Source organism: Aquarana catesbeiana, linkage group LG09, assembly GCF_042186555.1.
Source record: "Aquarana catesbeiana isolate 2022-GZ linkage group LG09, ASM4218655v1, whole genome shotgun sequence".
In the NCBI taxonomy this organism is placed as follows: Eukaryota; Metazoa; Chordata; class Amphibia; order Anura; family Ranidae; genus Aquarana; species Aquarana catesbeiana.
In genome coordinates, this window is record NC_133332.1 from 70,007,823 (window position 1) to 70,032,068 (window position 24,246).

Consider the following 24,246-nt stretch of genomic DNA (forward strand, 5'->3'; position numbering starts at 1 on the left):
ATTTTGTCACCTGAAGCAAAACACCTGAAAAACGCCCTAAGCTCAAAAAAAACATGAGCTTCTTTGGGGCAGATTACAGATGTTTTTCTGCCTTTTACATTGGTGACCTGAACAAAATCGCGGCAAAAACGCAGTAAAAACGCGGTAAAACGCTCGACTTTCAAACGCTCAGGTGTGAATGCAGCCTTAGTGTCACACTAATAAGGTCAGATGTCACAGCTACACAATGTTTGCCATAGGTGTGTGCAGCCTATTACATTAGGGTGTGCACACCAAAGCATAAACACACATGCCTTTCTCTGCAACTTCAGCTGCACAGGACAATGAATGAATGGAACTGAAGCATAGTAAGTGAGTGAGTCATAGTTAGTGAAGCATGCTTCAGTTATGAATAAACACAGTGAGTGAGTGTTTTCACTGTGTTCATTTAGAAAAGGAAGGGGCCGGTAAATGACAATTACTAGCCCCTTCCCCCTGCTCTCAAAATTGAAAGATTCCCAAGTCAGTGGCACTGTGGGGTGGGGGGAAGCCAACACAGGGGAAACCTGGGCACTAGGGGGAATCTGCACATAGTGACTAGGATGTGCCCTGTGCACACCTACAATGTTTGCTAAGACTCTGGAAGAGAGGATGAAGGAGTTAAGCCTCGTGCACACGATCGGATGTTCCGACGGGAAATGTGTGATGACAGGCTGTTGGCGGAAAATCCGATCGTGTGTATGCTCCTTCGGACGATTGTTGCCGAAATGTTGGATGGCAGGCTTTAAAATTTTCCGCGGACAAATGTCTGTCGTCGGATTTTCCAAGCGTATGTACACAAGTCCGTCGGACAAAATTCCAAAGTACAAACATGCGTGCTCGGAAGCAAGGACGAGCCAGAAGCAGTCGGTCTTGTAAACTAACGTTCGTAATGGAGAATTAACATTCGTGACATGGCAAATTATGAAATTTCGAAATGCAAATGAAAACAAATTTTCAAAGGCTTTTTTTTTCTAGTGATATCAAGAATAATATTATTTTGCTTGTTTTTTGTTGCAAATTACCACAACACCATTATCCTGTAGTTTTTAAGATCAAAGATACAACTATGTTGGTTTCCCTTGTTAATTTTACATTGTATTTTTTAAAATGTAACTGCCTACTCCCAAACTGTCATTTGAAGTAAAACACATGGCCAAGTATTATTCTACACAATTTTTTTATTGTGCATTAAAAAAAGAAAACAAATAAAATTAGACATGCTATCTGCCAATAGAACTTAACCAAAAAGTGCATTCTATGTATCCAAAAATATAGAAAATATACCAAATCAAATCATTATTCAACCAAAAAATAAAATAAAAGCCTCATGCATGTGTCAACAATGCCAAGAGTTGGTGAAAGCAGGGGTCTGTCATCAGGAGATAATTCTGAAAATCATCTGGATTATTCTCCTGGAGCTCCCGCAGCAAAGGCATATGACATAATTGGTCACGATTAATAAAGTAACCAAGTTTTGGTCCAAGAAATCCTCCTCCTCCTGTTCCTGGACTTGGGTCAAAGCAATAACTCCAAGGCCAATAATAAATAACACGATATCTCCTCCAATTCCGCAACATGTCTGGTTGACGAACGGCCATTCAGAAACGAACTGAAAAGCGCGAAATGAAAAGCGTGAATCAACACTCACCAAACTTCTACTAACACAAAATTAGCAGAAGGACCCCAAAGGGTGGTGCTAAAGAGCTGAAAAAAACACATGTTTTTTAGTCATGCACATGTCTACTTAACACACCCCACTGAACGCTGCTCTAAGCAACAATGCTGCCCAGGCTGCGAGAGTGGTGTTGATTAGAGTAGAGTTCAGGGGAACGTACTGGACTTCAGGAGACTTGGGGACACAGCTGTGAGAGCAACGGTCCAACTCTCCTTGTGACACAGACCCCAACTACAACTAAACCCTATAGGACAATAAGTAATCTTACATTAATTGTGACATCAAGAAACTACAATTATTAACTGGAGGCAGCCATGTTGTATGAACCAGCTTCTGATCTCTGTGAGTGCACTTCACAGAGCTTTGGTTTCAGGAGAATCAATGGTTACCTTGATGAAACAGAAATAATTACTGTGCAAAACAGGGTGACTTTGTTATTGAAGGGTTACAAGTCTCCGCGGCTGGAGTGTGTACTTTCAGTAATACTCACTTGGCATAGGCTTTCTCAAGCAGTGAACTCCAGAATTCGTCCTTGTCCTTAGATTGCACAAAAAGTAGATTGTAGTGAGTCTTTCCATTCTGCAGGGTCTGCACCGTGGGCAGCAGATCATCTACCACTACCTCCACCCAATGCCCATACTGCCAGAACTAAAAAAAACATATTAAGAGAGGTTTGTTAATTACTGTTCCTTTTCTGTATGTTATATGTTCTAACAGTGTAATATGGCAGATATTGTGTGTGAATGCTCAGGCTTATACTCTTATTCAGTTTAATAAAGATCAAGTTCTTCAAGCTCTTGAACTACAGAAACCCCCACTCCCTTGAGTCACGGAGATGAGAAGAGGTAGTTCAGCAGGGGAGAACATAGGCAGGACCGAAAAAAAACTGCTTGGGATTTCAGTGTAGCAGTTGCAGTGTTTTATTAAATGGAAGGCTACTAGCTTTCTGGATTTCTTGCAAAAGAAGCAAGCATTTTTGTGGATTTATAATACATAACACCAGGGCTTTTTTTTCTCAGAGAATAGGTACAGGAACTCCTCCCACCCGAGTCGTCCCCCCACCCAACTCCGAGCACCGTTCCTTGGTTTCACCCCTAACCCACCTCCCAGTACCACCCCCTTTTAGAGAATCCAGAACCAAGTATCATTTTGTGCTGCTAAGTATTTTGTATGGAATTTGTTAAGGATAAGAAGAAAGACAGTAACATACATCTAGCAACAATGGACACCCTAATAGATCCACCCCAGCAACAATGAACTCCCAACAGCCAGCATCAATAGACCCTCCAGCAGCCAGCAACGTTGGACCCCACCCTCAACAGTAGATCTCTCTCAGCATTTGACCCCCTGCAACATAAGACCCACCCCCAGCAACAACAGATCCCCCTGTAAGAGTCCAGGGCTTACTACGCATGCACAAATGGTGCGTTGCCACAAGAGGAAATCTGTGCAAACTGAGCATGCGCCAAAGACGCCTCACTGCGCCAATCCGCACCTACGCAGAAGACCTGATGGCAAAAGGCAGGAAAATGCCCAGGAGACGCACAGGAAATGAACTCAACCTGATGGAAAAAGGGAGGAAAATGCCCAGGAGGCGCACAGGAAATGAACTCAACCTGATGGAAAAAGGCAGGAAAATGCCCAGGAGGCGCACAGGAAGTGGCCTCAAACTTCCCTATATAAGCCCAGCCCAGACATAAATTGCTGGATTATGTTCAGTCCCCCCTTGTTCCTGTGCTAGAGTGCGATCTGTCTGAACTTGTTGTGACCTGGAAACTTATTTGACTACTCTTGTTTGCTGCTTGCCATTGACCTCGGATTTGTACCGTGACCATTCTACTTCTTTGCCCCTTTTGTACTCAGCTGCCAGATTGGAACCGACCCCAGCTTGGATCTCGACCATTCTTCTTCTAAATAACCCTTTTATACTTCCTTGCCAAACTGGACTGGACCTCGGCTCGGATCTCAGACTAAGGCTTGCACGGTGCTCCGCACCCCTGGCACCTGTGCCACTCGGTGTCCACCAAGTCTCTGTCTCCATCTCCAGAGGCTTCAAGGACCCGAGGTGCAAGGGAGGCCTCCCCACTACTTCGGTCTCACCTCAGGTACATGGCTCTTGTGACACCGCCACCAGCAACAATAGACCTCCCCAGCAACAATAAACCCCCTTGCAAAAATAGAGCCCCCTCCAGGAACAATAGATTCCCCAGTAGCCAGCAAACAAAGACCCCTCCCTCAACAGTAGATCTTTCCCAGCAACAACTGACCCTCGAGCAACACAAGACCCACCCCGGTAATAATGGAGCCCACAAGCAACAGAAGACCACGCAACAGAAGACCTCCCCAGCAACTTTAAACCCCTTACTCCACAAAAATAGATCCCCTACAGCAACACTAGATTCCTCAGCAGCCAGCATCAATAGACATCCCCAGCACACCCCTTGACATTACATATATTCAGTTCTGGAGGTGCTAGCACTGTATTCCCCCACATTCCTGCTGAAAAAAGCCCTGCATAACACAGGGAAAATTGCATGTACTGTGGTGATATAATGTATATTATTATACAGGATTTATATAGCGCCAACAGTTTGCGCAGCTCTTTACAACATCAGCACAGACAGTACAGTTCCAATACAATTTAATGGAGGAGGAATCAGAGGGCCCTGCTCATTAGAGTTTACAGTCTAGGAGATTACTTTTTTCATTTGTTTTGCTGAAACATACAATTATATTTATCTTTTTTTGGTGAATCCATTAACTTTTTCCTCGATTTTGGTTTGGGTACCAGGTAGGTTTGGTACCATTCCAGAGCAGAATGCCCTGATCCTTTTGGTTTTGATGATAAAAGTATGTAAAATCTTTATTTTAGCATTATTATTACTAATTATTATTAATATTTTGCTTTCCAAGATATTTTTCACAGTGTGAAAAACACGGTGTTACTAAACTCACAACAGTAAACTCAGTGTGTATATGCAGTAAAGCATGCTGGTTATGCTCACTGTAGAACCTAAGGGGATAATCATGCACATTGTGTAAAAAGACTGTTTGATCCTGCCTTCTCTGATCCTCCCCTTCTTTTACTGTCCCCAGTCCATCTCCTGATAGTACAGTGCCTTGGGGGCACTCTGCACATGCTCAGTATGGTGTGTATTGCTAGAGAGTTTTTTTGGAGAGGGTGCATGTGATCAGCACAGGGCCAATCAGCCCTGTCCAGACAAAGGACCAGGGGTCTTCCAGCATCATAAGACAGTCAGAGGAGAATGAAAACTCCTCCTGCAAGCTTTAACCAGGACACTGATAGAAGTCACAAGACTGTTATATACTGCTGATGAGAAAAGGTATTTAGCACTTTATATTTACTAAAATAATTTCATTTCCATGTTGTGTGTACTGTGGGAGACCAGATATAGTGAATGCAGGGTCCTGGGTTTAGTAACATTTTAGGAACATCTAAGGCTTTTACTTACTATACCATTTTAAAAACTACCCTGTTCAAGTTTTTACTAAAAATAAAAGGTACTGTTTTCGATCCTGCTCCTGCTTTATTCCCAATGTGCCAGAAAGATTTAGGCCCTGATGAGGATCCTCTGGAGGAGCAGTCTTCGTTTACTCAAAAAGTTGCTAGCCATGGCTAGAAGGCTCTACCACATACTGGACATTTTCCATGTATACATGGCTAGAAAAAAGCAATATGGAAAATCAAGAATGTTTTACTGGTGTAAACTGATTTACAGATTGCTTCTTTACCTGGAATCTGAACTTGCCATTATACCCATCTCCAAACTCTTGTTCCATGGGCATGACTTGTTCCAGGAGATGAGGGTACAGTGACAGACAGGCCACGGCTGAGAGGAACCAGCAGTTACCTACAAGAAGGTGCATAAAAAGACATTTAACTTTAATTATAATAACTACACATAATTGTATCAATACAATAACATGCAGATAAGATAGTATAAGGTGTATATAATCACTACAATGACCTCAGTTTTAACCACTTCCAGACTGGCTTCTGCAAGGTGGCCCGGCTGTGCGAAACGACATACCTTTACGTCACTTCCTGCAGTAGCCTCTGGGGGCGCCAATTGGACTGAGGGGGAGCCAATCAGCGAGTCCAGCAGACGCAATGTCTGCTGGCCACCCGTGACCTCTCCCCCTCAAAATCAGGGACCATCGGGAGCTATGAATGCGCAAGAAGATTTAAAACTGAACTCCAGCCAGTTAACTACACAGGTTCAATTCATAAAAAGAAGCTATTCTATTTGCTACATGATTTGTTTTTCTGTCCATCCAATCCTGAGATGTTGACAGCCCAGCCAAGTGTATTATGCCAACTAGAGCTCAGAATTGCAGTGGTGTCTAGGGTTGCCACCTCATCCACAAAAGCAGCACTCTATGGGAAAATAGTCAAAATATATATGTCCATATGTGTATGGACATATAAATATATGCACACCCTGGATTCAATTTAAAAGAACACTTTATTGCGCATAAGTTGGAGCCCAACAATGTCCATAGGGCTATAAATAAATAAAAGTGTAAACAGTTGCCACCTCATCCCTTTAAAACCAAACACATAATAATTACACAGGTTCTGTGGCTGATTAAGGTATTAATTAATTAATCTGCATTAAATTAGCCTCAGAACATGTGTATTTCATATATGTTTGGGTTTAAAGGGATGAGGTGGCAACTCTAGTGGTGTCCTTTCTCTATTATAATGCCTGGATAGTGAGAGGGCAGGAGCAGACTGATGAGGTTATCCCTCGATTTACTCACAGGCTGCCCTTACTTCTTCACAACTGAGCTCTGTTGTATAGGAGATTGCAAGAGACCAATATGAATTGAAAATAAAGTACTTGCACTAGTTGATGAGTTATATATAAATGCACAGCTGCACTTTGCGTCTTCTCTATCTGCTCAGAACAGGGGCGGACTGACAACACTCAGGGCCCCCGGACCATATAAAGCAAGGGTCCCCTGTCAGGCCCCGCCTATGACCACACCTGACCCCGCCCATGGTCCACCCTTGACCCCGCCCCTACATTTTGCACAAAGTACAACTTCTTTTTTTTTAATGGGACCTGGAGGGGAGTCTCTCTCTAACAGTGTCCATTAGACAGTTTGTTAGAAAGCATCCCCTCCAGGCCCCATTATTGTCTAGAACAGAGCCTAATGGGACCTGGGGGGTCTCTCTCTCTAACAGTGTCCATTAGAGATTCTCTGTTAGAGAGAGACCCCCCCCCCCTCCAGGACCCATTAGAGCCTACAAAGGAGTGTAATGGGAAAGGGAAGGGGGTCTCTCTAGCAGAGGCCCTTTCAATGTCCATCATAGAGTATGTTAGAAAGAGTCCCCCACAGGTCCCATTAGAGCCTACAAAGGGGTATATTGGGACCTGGAGGGGGCCTCTTTCTAACAGAGTGTACAGTGAACATCATCATTCACTCTGGTCCTCACGGGACCCCCTCCTTGTGCCATGACTCTCACCCCTGCCCCAACCTCTCACAAAGTAGAAATAAAATTGGCATTGTGTAGCACTCCTGTTACCTTAACTATGGGTACTGTAGCTGTGGCTGGTTCCCACGTCCTCTATGGCTGGCTCCCACATCCTCTGTTGCTGGCTGGCTCCCGCATCCTCTGTGGCCGGCTCCTGTGGGTGGCTGGCTGGCTCCCTGGTGTGGGTGGGTCACCGTGGGTGGCTGGCTGGCCCTGCTATGGGTGGGTCAACGTGGGTGGCTGGCTGGCACCCTGGCCCTGCTGTGGGTGGGTCACCGGCATGGGTCTCTGCCTGGCTCGCACCCTAGCCCCACTGTGGCTGGCGTGTCCTATCCTATTCCGCCGTTCCGAGCACTGTTTGGCGAGGTGGGGGAGTGACTTGGCGGCAGGCGGCGGCCTTTGCCCTATCCGGGACATTAGAACTAGAAGGTTTGCAGCAGGCCCAGTCAGCTGAGGTGCGCGGCACAACACATAATGACGTTGCGTGCATGTGTGCAGGTCCTCTCTGTGTCCATTTGAGAGTCTATGTTGGAAAGAGCCCCCATCAGTGCCCATCAATGCAGCCTCACCACCAGTGCCCATAATGCAGCTTCACCACCTGTGCCCATAATGCAGCCTTACCACCAGTGCCCATTATGAAGCTTCACCACCAGTGCCCATTATGCACCCTCACCACCAGTGCCCATTATGCAGCCTCACCACCAGTGCCCATAATGCAGCCTGATCAGTGCATAGGGGTTAGAGAGGAGAGCCACCGGATCACACAGATCTCTCACTGTTACACCTGGTGCCACTGTCATCTGATGTCTCGCCTGATAGACGTCACACGTCCCCTGGCATTGGACTAGTGTGATGGCTGTCAAAGGAGCCAGGGGGCAGGACATCAGATGACAGTGGTCGGAGTGCGGCGCTCACCCTCCCCCCTTACCCTCCGAGGCAGCACTGGGGCCCAGGTTTGCCCAAAAAGATGGTCGCCAGGGCCCGCAGGAGCCCTGAGAGTTTCAGCAGGTGGCGCTGGCGGGCCCTCTGCAGCAGCTGGGCCCTCGGACCAGGGCCGAACTGACTGAACGGTCAGTCCGCCCCTGGCTCAGATTTCAGTTTTAAGTTTAAACCTCAACAAAATAACTATCCAGTTAAAATGCATATTTTCAGACTGTTTTAACATCTAAAGGATTTGTATTTTTGTCTATCCACTTTTGAGATTTACATACCTCCCAACTTTTTGAGATGGGAACGAAGGACACCTATTAGCAAAAGTATGTAGGCAATGGACACACCCCTTGCCACATCTCCTTAAAGGAGAATTATACAAAAAAAAGATTATGGTAGTTAAACCCAAGTGCAATCTCCCAATCCCAGTTTTACTGTACTGGGGATGAAAGAGGCTGATAAAAAAGATAAAGGTACAAAGAACAATACATAAATTAGTGGCAAACTTCAACTTTGAGGGTGCCTCAACATCTATTATTCTAGGTAGTAAAAAATGGCACAGACTTACTCAGGTTCCCCTGGCAAACATCCATTCTGGTGGCTCCATCCACAATAAAACGTGGACATTCACAGATTTCCTGGAGGAAACAGACAATGAAGATCTCCTGTAGCAGATGGGTATTCAGGAAGAACAGATTTCTATAAACATACCCTGGGCCTCTTCCACTTTATTTCCTCCTTATGCAGAGCTTCATCCTCAGGGAAAGTGGAGTCCACAAATAAAGGTTGTTGGGATACAAGTTGAGAGGCTTCCGATATCGTAGCATCATTATCAGGATAAGTAGACTTGATTTTCTTAGAGGGAGGAGGTTCCATTATCCACCATCATCAAACATAAGGGGTTGCTGTATCCAGATGTCCTGGAGTAAGAAAGTCAGAAGAATCGTGTTTGGTCTTTAAAGTAGATATAAATCCTAAGCTTATGTTTGCTAAAGCTCTGTGTATGGTAAACAAATGCCATTAGAATAAAATACTGTTTTCTCATTTTTTCATGCTTTGGTGCATCTTACTGCTGCTGATCTCCTGTGTAGGATCACCAGGTATCATTTTATTGAAAGCTGCAGGTTTAAAAATATAGAAATGGCTTATATGAGATTGAAGTGACTGGGTTTATACATACTTTAACGCGGGGGCGTCCAACCAGCAGCCCAAGATTGCTATAACTGCGGCCCCGCACAAAATCATAAACTTACTGAAACATTTTTTGAAAGTTTTATCTTCCCAAAGAAAAATATCCCACTCTTCACAATCTTGCCTTATTCGTGTCATCAGTTTTCAGCAGAACCTATATTTGTGATTAAATACTTTCAAGGATGAAGCACATGAAGGACGAAATTAGAACTAAAATATCTGATGAGCACCTTGAGAATTCATTGAGGGTTGCTACTACATCCATCAAACCAGATATTGATGTGTCAGTTTATAAAAAAACGTGTCAAATATCGCACTAGTTTTATGTTGCCCTCTTTTACTTTTGTAATGAAAAAATATTACAAAAAAATGAAGTTTTATTAGACCGGCCATACACTGTTCGAATCTCGGCCGGTTCCTTCGAACAAGTAATGGGCTGGTTGAATGTACAGTATCTCACAAAAGTGAGTACACCCCTCACATTTTTGTAAATATTTTATTATATGTTTTCATGTGACAACACTGAAGAAATGACACTTTGCTACAATGTAAAGTAGTGAGTGTACAGCTTGTATAACAGTGTAAATTTGCTGTCCCCTCAAAATAACTCAACACACAGCCATTAATGTCTAAACCGCTGGCAACAAAAGTGAGTACACCTCTAAGTGAAAATGTCCAAATTGGGCCCAAAGTGTCAATATTTTGTGTGGCCACCATTATTTTCCAGCACTGCCTTAACCCTCTTGGGCATGGAGTTCACCAGAGCTTAACAGGTTGCCACTGGAGTCCTCTTCCACTCCTCCATGATGACATCACGGACCTGGTGGATGATGGAGACCTTGCGCTCCTCCACCGTCCATTTGAGGATGCCCCACAGATGCTCAATAGTGTTTAGGTCTGGAGACATGCTTGGCCAGTCCATCACCTATACCCTCAGCTTCTTTAGCAAGGCAGTGATGGTCTTGGAGGTGTGTTTGGGGCCATTATCATGTTGGAATACTGCCCTGCGGCACAGTCTCCGAAGGGAGGAGATCATGCTCTGCTTCAGTATGTCACAGTACATGTTGGCATTCATGGTTCTCTCAATGAACTTTAGCTCCCCAGTGCCCGCAGCACTCATGCAGCCCCAGACCATGACATCCCACCACCATGCTTGGCTGTAGGCAAGACACACTTGTCTTTGTACTCCTCACCTGGTTGCCGCCACTCACGCTTGACATCTCATCAGACCACAGGACATGGCTCCAGTAAGTCATGTCCTTAGTCTGCTTGTCTTCAGCAAACTGTTTGCGGGCTTTCTTGTGCATCATCTTTAGAAGAGGCTTCCTTCTGGGACGACAGACATGCAGACCAATTTGATACAGTGTGCGGCGTATGGTCTGAGTACTGACAGGCTGACCCCCCACCCCTTTAACCTCTGTGTCATTGCTCTGGCTCAGCCCTTCCTTCTCTGAGCTGGCCGCTCAGCTGTCGGCTAATTGCCAGCTCCTATCTCTCCACAGTGACTCACCTGTTGATGATATCTTGCTCGTCAGTCCTGCCTACTTAAGCCATCCAGCCCAGATGATCTCTGCCTTCGCCTTGGTCAACATCACAGAGACTATCTCCTGTGCTCCTGTTAAAGACTTGCTTGGCTGACATTCCTTCTGGCTCCAGATCCTGCTTGCTGTTCCACTACTCTGTTCCCTGGCTTCCTGACTTTCTGGCTTTTTTGACTATCCGCTCCCGTTACCGAACTTTGGCTATGCTTTGATTATGTTTGTTCTATTTACTTTTATTATTAAACAAGTGTGATTTTACTGTACTTCTGTCTCAGTCTGATTCATGCTTTCTTACAGTAGGAGAAGGCCATGAATTCAGAAATGCAGTCAATCCCCTTGTTGGTAATATTTTTTCCAGGTTGAGATATACTTTGAGATGCTGCCCCAGGCGTTTTCCATGGACAAAAGCAAAGTAGGTTGTCTGGTTCCGCTCCGCTTCCCTGACGATTTGGGGGCAATCCAGTCCAATGCAGAGGGTTTCTCGACCAGGTTGAGATATACTTTGAGATGCTGCCCCAGGCGGCGTTTGACATCAACAGAAGCAAAGTAGGTTTTGTATCTTTGCTTTCTGAGAGAGCCTTGGCCTGGGCACACCCTCTATGGGAGATGCAAAAACCTGTTGTCTTACGTTACCCTGAGTTTGTGGCTTCTTTTAAAAGGATATTTGACCTTCCCGCACTTTCCGCTTCTGCTGCCAAGTGCCTCATGTCCATCAAACAGAGTACAAGAACTGTTGCCGATTACGCCATTGAATTCCGTACTCTGGCAGCTGAGGTTGCTTGGAACAATGAATCCCTCATGGCTGCTTTTTCTCATGGTCTCTTGGATACCATCAAGGATGAGATAGCAGCCCGAGATATACCCACTGAGCTGGAGAAGTTGATCATGTTTTTCATCCTCATTGACTCCAGACTCAGAGAGACTCTTTTAAGGAGCGCTTGCAGAAGCCTCCTGTACATTTGTCTCCAAGCTTTGCAGTCCCACCCTTGCCTCCCTCACCTCCCATGCCTCCTGGTACCGAGTCAGTCAGTGAAAATTAACCTATGCACTTGGGCTTCACGCGTCTCTCTGCGGATGAGAGAACCCTTAGGAGGAGGGAGAGATTGTGCCTTTTTTTGTGGCCAGGCAGGTCACTTTTTGTAGTCTTGTCCTACCTGTCCAGGGAACTCCCGAACCTTGAGGTCCTGTCATGGACAGACCTTAGGTGGCGTTGTTTTGTCCCCAGCTATCAAGAAGGATAAGCCCCTGGTTTCGGTTACCCTTTCTTGGGCTGAGTTGTTCATGGAGATACAGGCTCTAATCGACTCTGGGGCTGCAGGCCTGTTCATTGATGCTGCCTTTGTATCGAAGCACTCGATTCCGCTGCAGCTGCGTAACACTCCACTTGCCATTGAGGCTCTTGACGGGAGACCTCTACAGCCTGCCCATGTGACTCATGAGACTGTTCCGTTGTCCATGGCCGTAGGGGCCCTTCACCATGAGATAATCCAATTCCAAGTTATTTCCTCACCTAAGTTTCTGCTGGTTATTGGTTATCCTTGGTTACAGAGGCACAACTCCTCTTTTGATTGGCTCCATGCTGAGGTACTCTCCTGGTCGTCACAATGCAGTATGACATGCTTCCAGAAGGTAGCCAAGGTCCTGTGCACCTCTTCCCTCTCCTCCCTGCCGAAGGAGTACCAAGATTTTAGCGATGTCTTTGACAAAGGTCAAGCCAGTAGTTTGCCTCCACACCAGTCGTATGATTGCGCAATTGACCTTCAACCTGGTGCCATACCCCCTCGTAGCCGAGTTTACCCTTTGTCGGTCTTGGAGGATAAGGCCATGGAGGAGTATGTTGCAGACGCACTTTCTCAAGGTTTCATCCGCAAATCCTCGTCTCCTACTGGTGCTGGTTTCTTCTTTGTGAAGAAGAAGAGTGGTGAACTGAGACGTTGTATTGATTATAGGGGTCTCAATCGTTTCACGATTAAGAATGCCTATCCAATTCCGTTGATTACGGAGTTATTTGACCACCTCAAGGGAGCAACGGTTTTCACGAAGCTTGATTTGAGAGGGGCATACAATCTTGTGAGGATTAAGGAGGGCAACGAGTGGAAAACTGCATTTAATACCAGAACAGGCCATTATGAGTACCTTGTAATGCCTTTTGGCCTTTGTAACGCTCCGGCAGTTCTCCAGGAATTTATTAACAATGCCCTCCGAGATTTGTGTGTAGCGCTTAAATATTTGGGTTGGGTAACACCAACTATTAACATTGAAAAGTGAATCACAAAATATCAGTGAATCAAATTATATCTACAAACCATAATATCTATTGAAATAAATGGAAAATCACCCAAAATACTACATGTGACATGTGCCTTGTGAATTGATAAAAATTAAATGCAAAAAATACCACATATGACATGTGCCTAAAAAATTAAATGCAAAAAAGTCATATATAGAGAAAGTCCGTGAAAAGTTCTGTATAGTCCACAGTGTATAGTGAAGAAAGTGAAGATCCTTTTCACTGCATTGGCGTCAAAATCGAATAAAAACTGAAAACACCAGTGCAATGAAGCCCCCACCAAGGCAGATGTAAGCTTACCAGATAGTTTGAACTCAAAAGAACATACGTTCTGTGAGTCAAACAGGCTTATATCATGAACCGGCAACCAGGATGGAATCTTGGGGATCCTCTGTGATTGGAACCCAGGGCGTCCCGAAACATTATAAAAAGTTGATCTCATCTACAGGAGGTTTATCTCGACGATATTTGTTGCAGTTATGTGTGGTGGTTTATCTCGACGATATCCTCATATTTTCCAAGTCCCTGTAGAGCCACTACACAGATGTCTGTCATGTGCTTCAGAAACTATGAGAAAACAATCTCTATTGTAAATTGGAGAAGTGCGAATTTCATTGTGAACAGGTTAAATTCCTGGGTAATGTAGTTTCCACTGCTGGTTTTTCGATGGACCCAGAGAAACTTTCAGCAGTTCTACCGTGGCCCCGACCTGTGGGTTTACGTCCTCTGCAGCGTTTTCTTGGCTTTGCCAACTATTATCGGCAGGGCTTTTTTTCTCAAACAATAGGTACTGGAACTCAACCACGACCCCCCAAAACCCCTCCCCACAAATCACATCAAATAGTGGGTGTGGTCATATTTCACAAACAGTAGAAGGGTATTAAAGGGGCATTACATATCAGGATTGCATTACATACAGAGTGCAGAGTTCATGGGGGTTACACACAGAGTGCAGAGCTGTCAATGGTAAACACAGAACTCAGACTTCTGTGTTTACGAGTGATTGTGGTGAGCAGGCACCAAAGGGTCTGAGCCAGAGGTGGTGGAACTGAGTTCCACCAAGTTCCCCCTGAAAAAAAGCCCTGATTATCGGAAGTTTGATCGTAACTTCCTGTCTCTGGTCAAGCCCCTGACTGATATGACCAGAAAGGACGGTAACCCACAGAGTTGGTCTCTGGAGTCCATTAAGGCCTTTGAGAGTCTGAAGGCTGCCTTTGTTTCTGCTCCTGTGTTGGCATATCCTGATCCTACGTTAACTTTTATCCTTGAGGTTGATGCTTCTGAGACAGGAGTTGGCGCCGTTCTGTCTCAACGTCCTGCTTCTGAGAGCGCTATGCATTCTTGTGGCTACTTTTCCAAGAAATTGTTACCTGTGGAGTGCAATTACGAGATTGGTGACAGAGAGCTATTATCATTTTAGCCCTAAAATAATGGAGACATCTCCTCGAAAGTACCACTGTGCCGGTTCTCATTCTTACTGACCATAAGAATCTCACATGATTGTCTAAGGCTAAATGCCTCTCTCCCAGAAGGGCACGATGGGCTCTTTTCTTGTTTCAATTACATTGTCTCATTCTTACCCGGTACTAAGAATGTAAGGGCTGACGCTTTGTCACGACAATTTTCCTCCACTTCCATAATGGAGTCAGTTCTGGTTCCTGTGATTCCTCCTGATCGTATTCTAGCTACGGTTCGCACTAGCCTCACTTCTCCTTTGGGTGCCAAAATTCTTGCTGCTCAGGTCCATGTTTCTCCTGAGAAACCTTGTGACCGCTGCTTTGTCCCAGCGAGTCTTCGTACTGCCGTACTCCAGACTTACCATTTTCCCAAGGCTGCTGGCCACTCTGGGAAGAATCAACTCTTTCGGGCCTTTTCCCAACAATTCTGGTGGCCTATGCTATGTGCTGATGTAACCGCCTTCATAGCTGCCTGTTCCCTGTGTGCTCAGAGTAAGACTCCACAACACCTTCCAGTGCGCTTCCTACAACCCATACCCAATGGGGAGAGGCCCTGGACCCACCTGTCTATGGACTTCATTGTGGAGTCACCCAACTCCCAGGCCAACACAGTTATCCTTATGGTGGTTGACCGGTTTTCAAAAATGTCTCATTGTAGTCCACTTAAGAAGTTGCCCACATCTAAGGAACTGGCTTCCATCTTTGCTCGGGAGATCTTTCGCTTACATGGGCTACCCAAGGTGATTGTCTTGGACAGGGGTAGTCAGTTTGTGACCCGGTTCTGGTGAGCCTTTTGTGCACAGATGGGAATTCAGCTTACTTTCTCCTCTGCGTATCACCCGCAGTCTAATGGGGCTACAGAACGAGCCAATCAGTCCTTGGAGCAATTCCTACGTTACTATACCCTGTTTTCCCGAAAATAAGACCTAGCGTGATTGTTGGTGATGGCTGCAATATAAGCCCTACCCCCCAAATAAGCCCTAGTTAAAGTCCTTGTAGGTCTTCTTTTCAGGGTAGGGCTTATTTTTGGGGAAACAGGGTAGGGCTTATTTGGGGGGTAGGGTTTATATTGCAGCCATCACCGACAATCACGCTAGGTCTTATTTTCGGGGAAACAGGGTATTTCTGACATTTCATAACAACTGGTCAGACCTGTTACCGTGGGCGGAGTTTGCTCACAATAGTGCCTTGAATTCTGCTTCCCGATTGTCCCCGTTTATGGCGAACTATGGTTTCCAACCTTCCATGTTGCATGACTCATTTGTTCCACAGAGTATTCCTGCATTAGAGGTGCATCTCCATGGTCTTCGTTCCACTTGGGCACAAGTTCAGGAGGCTTTACGACATGCTAATGATAGGTACAGACTTCATGCTGAACGCAGATGCCTGCACCGGCCTACCAGGTTGGGGACAGAGTCTGGCTGTCATCTCGCAACCTCTGACTTAGTGTTCCCTCTCTGAAGTTTGCACCTTAGTTTATTGGGCCTTTCCGTATTCTTCGCAGGATTAACCCAGTGGCTAACACATTAGACCTTCCTTCTAATATGCTTATCTCAAATGTATTTCATGTCTCCTTATTAAAACCTTTGGCCTGCAACCGCTTTACCAACTCGGTGCCTCGTCCTCACCCTGTACAGGTTGAGAACCATGAGGAGTATGAAGTACAGTCCATGGTTGACTCCCGTAGGTTCCGTGGGCGCATACAGTACCTGGTGCATTGGAAATGGTATGGTCCGGAGGAACGCTCTTGGGTCTCATCCTCAGATGTACACGCCCCTGTCCTCCTCTGTGATTTCCATAGACGTTTTCCCCTCAAGCCTGGTGGTCCTCCGAGGGGGAGGGGTCATTGAGGAGGGGGTACTGTCAGGGCTGGGCTCAGCCCTTCCTTCTCCAGCGTTCCTGTTAAAGACTTGCTTGGCTGACATTTCTTCTGGCTCCAGATCCTGCTTGCTGTTCCACTACACTGTTCCCTGGCTTCCTGACTTTCTGGCTTGTCTGACTATCCGTTACGGTTACCGAACTTTGGCTATGTTTTGATTATGTTCAATTTACTTTTATTATTAAACAAGTGTGATTTAACTATACTTCTGTCTCGGTCCGATTCATGGTTTCTGACACTTTGCAGCAATGCTGGCAGCACTCATACGTCTATTTCCCAAAGACAACCTCTGGATATGTGGTGCCATGTTGAACTTCCAGTGACCAGTAAGAGAGAGTGAGAGCGAGAACACCAAATTTAACACACTTGCTCCCCATTCACACCTGAGACCTTGTAACACTAACGAGTTACATGACACTGGGGAAGGAAAATGGCTAATTGGGCCCAATTTGGACATTTTCACTTAGGGGTGTACTCACTTTTGTTGCCAGCGGTTTAGACATTAATGGCTGTGTGTTGAGTTATTTTGAGGGAACAGCAAATTTACACCATTATACAAGCTGTACACTCACTACTTTACATTGTAGCAAAGTGTCATTTCTTCAGTGTTGTCACATGAAAAGGTATAATAAAATATTTACAAAAATGTGAGGGGTGTACTCACTTTTGTGAGATACTGTACCAAGTTGATTGATCAACTTGGGTACAACCAGCCTACCAGATTTTCGGCTGCTATAGCTGCTAGCAATAATCACTGTCTTCTCTGTCTACCGGTAGGAGGGATTCCCCTGTCAACCATTGGTTGCAGAAAATAAATTTGCACCGTGTATGGGCAGCCTTACCCAGATAGGTACATAATCTATATCTGTGATCATTAACTTGTGATCTGCCCAACTTTTTCTACTAATCAGCTATCCTTATTGTTAGTGTATTTTATGTGTGGCCCAAGACAATTCCTCTTCTTCCAATGTGGCCCAGGATGTCAAAAGGTTGGACACCCCTGCTTTAAAGAGACACTCTAATGTGAAGTTAATGTCATCGCTGAACACTCCTTTTGAGAATGCTTGTTACCCAGTTGTCATGGTAAAACTTTGGCTTTAATGCCTTCTGGAATGCTGACCCAGAACAAGTGCTGTATAGAGAAAAGGAATTCAGAAACTTTTCTTATATCTTATATTTAGCATTCATTTTCTGAGTCTGTGACTCAAAAATATTTATGTCAGAAACAGACAGGCAATTAGCAAAAACATATGATAGGTTAGCTTGCATTAAAGTATGAAATAACGTTTAGGTTAGGTACCACCCTCTCACCCCCTTATGCTTATCTGAGCCCTCACTCGATCCAGCTCTGTGCCTGTCTGCAGCGGCTCTCTCCTTTTCTCGCTCAGGCTTGGCTGAGAGCAGTGGAGGCCATTGGTTCCCACTGCTGTCAATTAAATTCTGTGAAGAGGGAGTAGACTAAGGGCCGATCCTCACCGTCTGTGTCAATGGACACAAGCAGCACACAGCTTGAGATCAAGCACGCAGGTGTCCCATGATAGGTTTCCTATGGTGGCACACCAAAAAGAGGAGGAGCCAGGAGTTGTGGCGGGGGGACCCGAGAACAGGAGGTTTGGGGCCACTGCACAGAGCATGTACGTATAACCCTGTTTGTTATTTTAAAAAAATAAAATTTTAGACTTTACAATTACTTTAAAGTGTATTTCTAGGAAAAACTTAAAAAAAAAAAAAAATACGGGGAAGGTTTAGATCATCTGCCAGGCTTTTATTGCTGCCTTTATCTCCCTTGGGGAGATTCATCCCTTTATTTGTACTGGTGACCATTGTAACTGAGAAAAATTAAGGGGAAATTGAAAATTTTAGAGTTGTTCCCAGAACAAGAGGTAAGGGGAAATCCCCATTGGGAACACCCCTTTTGGGAACATCGGTTTAAGGGCCCTTTTAAATGGGCTTTCTGATCAGGTCTGCCTGTCAGTTTTTCAGGCTGACCTGATTGGAAGGCCCATTCATGCCTACAGACAGGTGGGTGTAAACGGAGTTGTGTCCATTTACACCTACCTACCTCCCGGTCCGATCAGGCCCCCTAAAAAAAAAGGCAAGGCCATTTAGGCAGAGTGGATCGGATTTAGCCGGGTGTACACAGACAGCGGAGTCCGTTTACTCCCAGCCGCCCATAGAGCAAAAGCAGCCTCTGCCCGTGTCCGTGCCCGTTCTGCAGATACTGAACGATCACAAATATGCCATCTGCCTGCTCTTCTCTGAACGGAATCCGTCCCATGTGAAAGAGGCTTAAGGATTCATTCACATGTGCAGCTAGGGGATGGTAAAGCCAGGCGCTTGAGCCTGCCTGTCTGCCTGCTCAAAGCTGTACCAATGCCATGGCAAAATGAAATAGCATGTCACATTAGGTGGGCGTTACCCACCAATGCAAGTCTAATGCCCCGTACACACGATCGGACATTGATCGGACATTCCGACAACAAAATACATGGATTTTTTCCGACGGATGTTGGCTCAAACTTGTCTTGCACACACACGGTCACACAAAGTTGGTCGGAGATTCCGAATGTCAAGAACGCGGTGACGTACAACACGTACGAGGAGCCGAGAAAAATGAAGTTCAATAGCTAGTGCGGCTCTTCTGTTGATTCTGAGCATGCGTGGCACTTTGTGCATCAGAATTGTGTACACACGATCGGAATTTACGCGAACGGATTTTGTTGTCGGAAAATTTGAGAACCAGATCTCAAATTTTTTGCAACGGAAATTCCGATGGAAAATGTCAGATGGAGTCTACACACAGTTAGAATTACCGACAAAAGGCTCCCATCGAACATTTTCTGTCAGAAAATCCGACCGTGTGTACGGGGCATTAGGGGGAGTGCTGCAACTACCCCACAACTGAATGCAACGCACGCGATTGCAGCGCACTAGTGCGGCATTTACAGGGTTAAATCAAGCAGTGAGAAAGTGACATAACACTTCGCCACCTGTCAAATGCCCTCTGATCCAAAGTGGATTGCTTTTCATGGAATACTGCACAAAGGCAAATGAGCCCCCTCGAGGGGAATTTCCCTCACTTTGCGAAAGTTGTTCCTTTCACTTCCTGTGGCATCCTTGTGACAGGAAGTAAATGGAAATGTCCCCAACAGTACACAGACAGCAAAAAGATAAACTGGTAGGGGTTTTAACCCTTCCCTACTCTGATCTATGGAAATTGGGACTTATTTTGAACTTTGTGAAATTTCATCATTGTTCATAGCAATCAGTAATGTTTATTTGTTTTTTTTATTGCAGGCTGAAACACGTCAATGACTTGTTAGCAAGAACACACACCTTTCTTCCATCCAGGTATTACAAATCAGCCCATTGTCCCTCATTAGTGCAGTCAAACCACATTCATGTACTCCGCAGTGTACATGACTCTCTCTTTAAGAAAGAAGTGAAACCAAAAATTATATTAGCCGTGCAGCATGTGACAGTGTGTGCAGTATGTGTAGAGGGAGCCATGTACACGGTCAGGGCTGACATTGTATACTCTACTCTGGCAGACACTCCCCCATTACACCCCTTTACCTGAGGAGGTCACAGGGCTGGAGCCAAGACACCTCTGGGAAAGCTCAGTCTTCAGCAGACACATTCAGACATGCTGTGCTGCTCAGAGAAGCAATACAGATCTGGATCAACCTGAAAACTGCAAAGACTTCTGGGAACCTTTGTTCTCTAGGGAGAGGCTTCTTATGCAAACTTAAATGCAGTTGTGGTTACTTTGCAAGACCCAACGTGCTTTGCCAGCATGGTCTAACCCAGCGTTTCCCACTTCTATTTTTCTGGTGTCTTAGTGACGTGCATAGTTGGGTATCTTAACCTATAAAGCTACAATGCAAGTCTCCAATAAGTATGTGTCCTCTCCACATATGCTTGGAACAACTACAAGCCCATGCAATGCTATTCATGGTGCATGTTGTGACAGTGCTGGGCCCTGCCGTGGTGTAAATAGAGGTAAAGAGCACACAAGGTTCTCATGAATGCAGAGTGAGGGGCTCCAGAAGATCAGTCTACAGTGGAGAAAACTGGTCTTCTGGTTTTCCCTGTTCTGTTACTTCCTGATCGGGGTCTGGAGTTTAGAGAATGTGAAGAGCTTTGGGAGGCAAGAAGGGTGCCTGTGCAGGTATGCACAATACGTATAATCTAAGGTCTGACAGTGGAGCCCCACCTTCTGTGAGGCTGCAAGAGAGAAGTCAGAGGCGTGCATGTCTGCACAGTGCTTATGAAGTCTGTAATGGAACCGACAGAGGTCCTGAGCCTGGGGGCTAGAAAGCTGAGAGCAGTGCAGAGCTGTGCGTGAACACAGCTGTGCTGTGTAAGGTGGTTTATGGACCAGACCAAAAGCCTAAGCTTGAGGCCTGAGCAGTGACCTTGCACGAGAGAGGCCAGGAAGATTAACATTATTTATTTTTAAAATAATGGTGGGAACCCCTGTGACGGCAGCCGTTTGTTTCTTGAACTTTTACTTTCCTTTTAAATAAAAAAAAGAGAGGCCTGTAGTATACCCCAAGGCAATAAACGGAGGGCCGGAATGACAAGGGTTAATGGGGTTTAGAGACCGGGAGGTATTGGTAAGATAGGGGGCGTGTCAGGGATTGTTAGGGCTTTTCAGAGGGGGTTATGGAGATAGGGGTGGAGCTTTGGGGGTGTTTCCGTTGCAAGGGGAAGAGCGTGGAAACAACTTCCACAAGTAAGGCTCCGTTTGTTTGCCCTACCATTATGGGGGACTTGGAGACCCTGATGTCCCAGCTACAGGCTGCAGCGGCTGTACACGGCACGCCTGGAGGTCTCTCCCACAGTCCAGCGCCGCCTTAGGAGCCCCATGGAGTCTGCCTCTAGGGACGCTCCAGCTCTTACACCAAAGCACCGGTCACAGGCGGTGGCGGTGCAGCCCGGGAGGAATCCTCTTCCTCGGCAGGACTTGCGCAATGGGGCTGCGAAGGCTGGCGCAGCTCTTCCCTCAGCGGCAGTTCGGGCAGCTGGCTCGGGAATGGCCCCGGCGCTATGCATACTAGCTTATTATGCCTTTGTCTTGCAGGTTTTTTTTTTTTTTTTTAGTTTACAAGCACTTTAAGGTAAGTCTTTAATAATTTGCATATGCGATGTATACTAGCACATTATGACATTGCCTTTCAGGGGGAATTTTTTTTTATTTCTAGAGTTTACCACCGCTTTAAAAGATTCAGTTCAAATTTCCAGCATTACATTGTAGATCCTTCTATGATGTTTCTCAACACCTCTATACACCCACTAAAAAAAAAAATTAGGAGTGTTCATAAATAAAGGCGACTAACAATCCAGGAAGAAGCCACCTCCTGAAAATGATGGATACCTAGCCGTTATGTGTATCCTATGGTTCCAACACTTTCTAAGTCCATGAGCTGGGACAAGGTATGTAGCAGGTCAAGTCAAGTCAAAATGCCAACAGACACTTATTGGCTCGGTAACTTGGAAAGTTTAAAAGCCAAAAGATCAGCATGGCAGCAAGGCAACTTACATTATTAGAAGGTGGGCAGCGATTAAGTTGCAACTTAATGCAACTGCCTACAGAGGGTGCTCTAAGACCAGATTGTGTTTGCAAGACTTTCAAGTCTGTAGATTATTCTATTACATCGGCATCATATACATACAGTATACTTCACATGAAAATGAAATTAAAAAAAAAAAAAAACAAGAGTCCATGAATCAGTCCACCAATGATTATAATAGTGAATCTTGAATATTGTTGTTAGACTCCACCATCCACCACCTTGTGCAACAGTGTCGCCACCAACAGCTGAATTAACTGCTTACTAGCTCCAGTAGATCTCCTGGTTACATGGCTTCCCTGTGCCAGTGGCATCACTTAATAGGATGGATAAACGGTACACTGGCAATCGCAGCGGCCTCCAGGGTGCAGAGTTTGGCACATAGGCATGTTTGGTGGTTGTTACAATCCACTGACTTCCCAGTTTGATCAGCACTGTCCCATTGGCTCCAGTAGCCCCTACTTTCAGAAGTAGGGTGCTGCAAAGAAAATAGATTGACAGGGGAGTGAGTGAAAGCCGCTCCAGGCGCTGAACGGATCCACCCAGATGCTTGATCGGCAGCTGGCTCAGCCTCTCAATGCGCTGGTGCAGCAATAAAAAAAAACAAAAAACTTCCCCTAGCCCCTATTGTTCAGCAGAGGGACTGGAGGCAGAAAGGGGACTATTTAATGCCTTTGGGGTGTAGACGGAGTAATCTTCTCCCAATAATAAAATTAAGGTGCCCGCCTCTTCTATGTCAATCGGCTGAGACAAGCCGTGACTATTGGGAAATGCAGCACTGCAGATTACTCCGCCCTCACCCCAGAAGTATTAAATAGTCCCCTTTCTGCCCCCAGCTTCCCCACTGCTGAACAAATGGGTCTCGGGGCACCTGTTCCCACAGCCGCAACCACACAAACAGAAAAATGTGCTGGATGCGCGCGGGTGCCGTTAACCACTGGAAATCGCACACATACCCTGGGAACCGGGCTGTGATTCCAGAAACGGTATAGGAAACTTTTCCTTGCGTTTCAGGAGGCACAGTTGCCCAAACTAATGGGCTGACGTGCGCGCTCAAAACGTGGCTCGCAGAATTACATCAATGTGAACCTAGTCTTAGTGTGCACTTGTGTCACCCTCTGAAGAGCGATCTGTGGTGGGTCACTTTTCAGAAAGCATTCGACAGACAGTGATAAGACAGTGATATTGCTTCCTCACCGCCTGATTTAATCACTGTAGCACCGGGCTGGGGAAGGGGCGGGAGCAGCGGCATGCTGAAAGGCTGATCTAGGTCCCGTTTAGGAATCTAGGCGGATCTCATTATTGTCTGGATCCTTCCAGAGCCTGGAGTGGCTCTCTGACGTCAGCCAACAGCAGGCTTTGGGTTATTATTGATTATGGGTCACATCACAGGAGAGCACAAGTAAGTGCATTGTTATGTGAGTGTGTGTATGGGATGTGGAGTTAACCAACCCCAGTGACAATCACTCTTTCTGCTGGTGCCTTGATTGTTTTCCCATGAGCTGGAAAATCTCTGCATAGGGTGAGATTGAGAGCACAATCGTCACATCCTATACCATTCAGGTACTAAGAACAAATCTGTAGATCAGTGTTACGACAGTTTCTTACAGGATAAATCAATAAACTCTCCTTCTGAATACTTATTGCACAGCAGATGACTGGACCATATGAGGCTGCCAGCAAAACTCCAATATTTTCCAGGGATGACTTCCTGTTATAGGGTGACAACCTGCACTGTCACCCTGTCAGGTGGGTTTGTCATTCAGTTAGGGCAGTGATTTCAACCTTTTTTTTTTTTAACTGCACACAATCCTGGGGCACACCAGTCTGAGGGCTCCCGCACACACATAGGAGGTGCGTCTGAGCACGATCGCTTTTTTGCGTGTTCCCTCATGTTGCGTCTTTTTATTAGGCTGCTCTATGCTTGTGAAACATGTAAAAAGGTGCTGAGAAGATTTTTAAATTAAGCCCCACCAAAATGCATGGCACTGCGGTACCATGTGTTTTAGTGAGCGCAAACATACATGCAATTGGTGGCTGTGTGCACACAACTGCAAAAGGCAACAGATTTGTGTCAGTCAATTTACTATGCCTTTCTGCAGTATTTACCACAAAACCAGGGGTGTTGCTAGGTGGGGAAAAAGACTAGGGGCCTCAGCCTGAAGGTAAATTTGATAACCCCT

At 45.6% G+C, this 24,246-nt stretch overlaps 1 protein-coding gene across 3 annotated transcripts in view; it reads right to left on the reverse strand.

Annotated features, from left to right (window-relative positions):
* The window catches only part of LOC141107785 (calpain-1 catalytic subunit-like), a 94,336-nt gene extending 74,121 nt beyond the window's left edge, over positions 1–20,215 (reverse strand). For 2 of the 3 annotated variants that reach the window (XM_073598758.1, XM_073598757.1), the window contains exons 1-5: positions 20,064–20,215; positions 8,841–9,049; positions 8,698–8,767; positions 5,450–5,568; positions 2,187–2,344 (exon numbers count right to left, since the gene is read on the reverse strand). In XM_073598758.1, coding sequence (XP_073454859.1) covers positions 2,187–2,344; positions 5,450–5,568; positions 8,698–8,767; positions 8,841–9,005 — 512 coding nt within the window. In that variant the 5' untranslated portion in view covers positions 9,006–9,049; positions 20,064–20,215. The remainder of the gene's footprint in view (positions 1–2,186; positions 2,345–5,449; positions 5,569–8,697; positions 8,768–8,840; positions 9,050–20,063) is intronic. The other variant, XM_073598759.1, reaches the window with a different exon arrangement.
* Between the last annotated feature and the right edge of the window lie 4,031 nt (positions 20,216–24,246).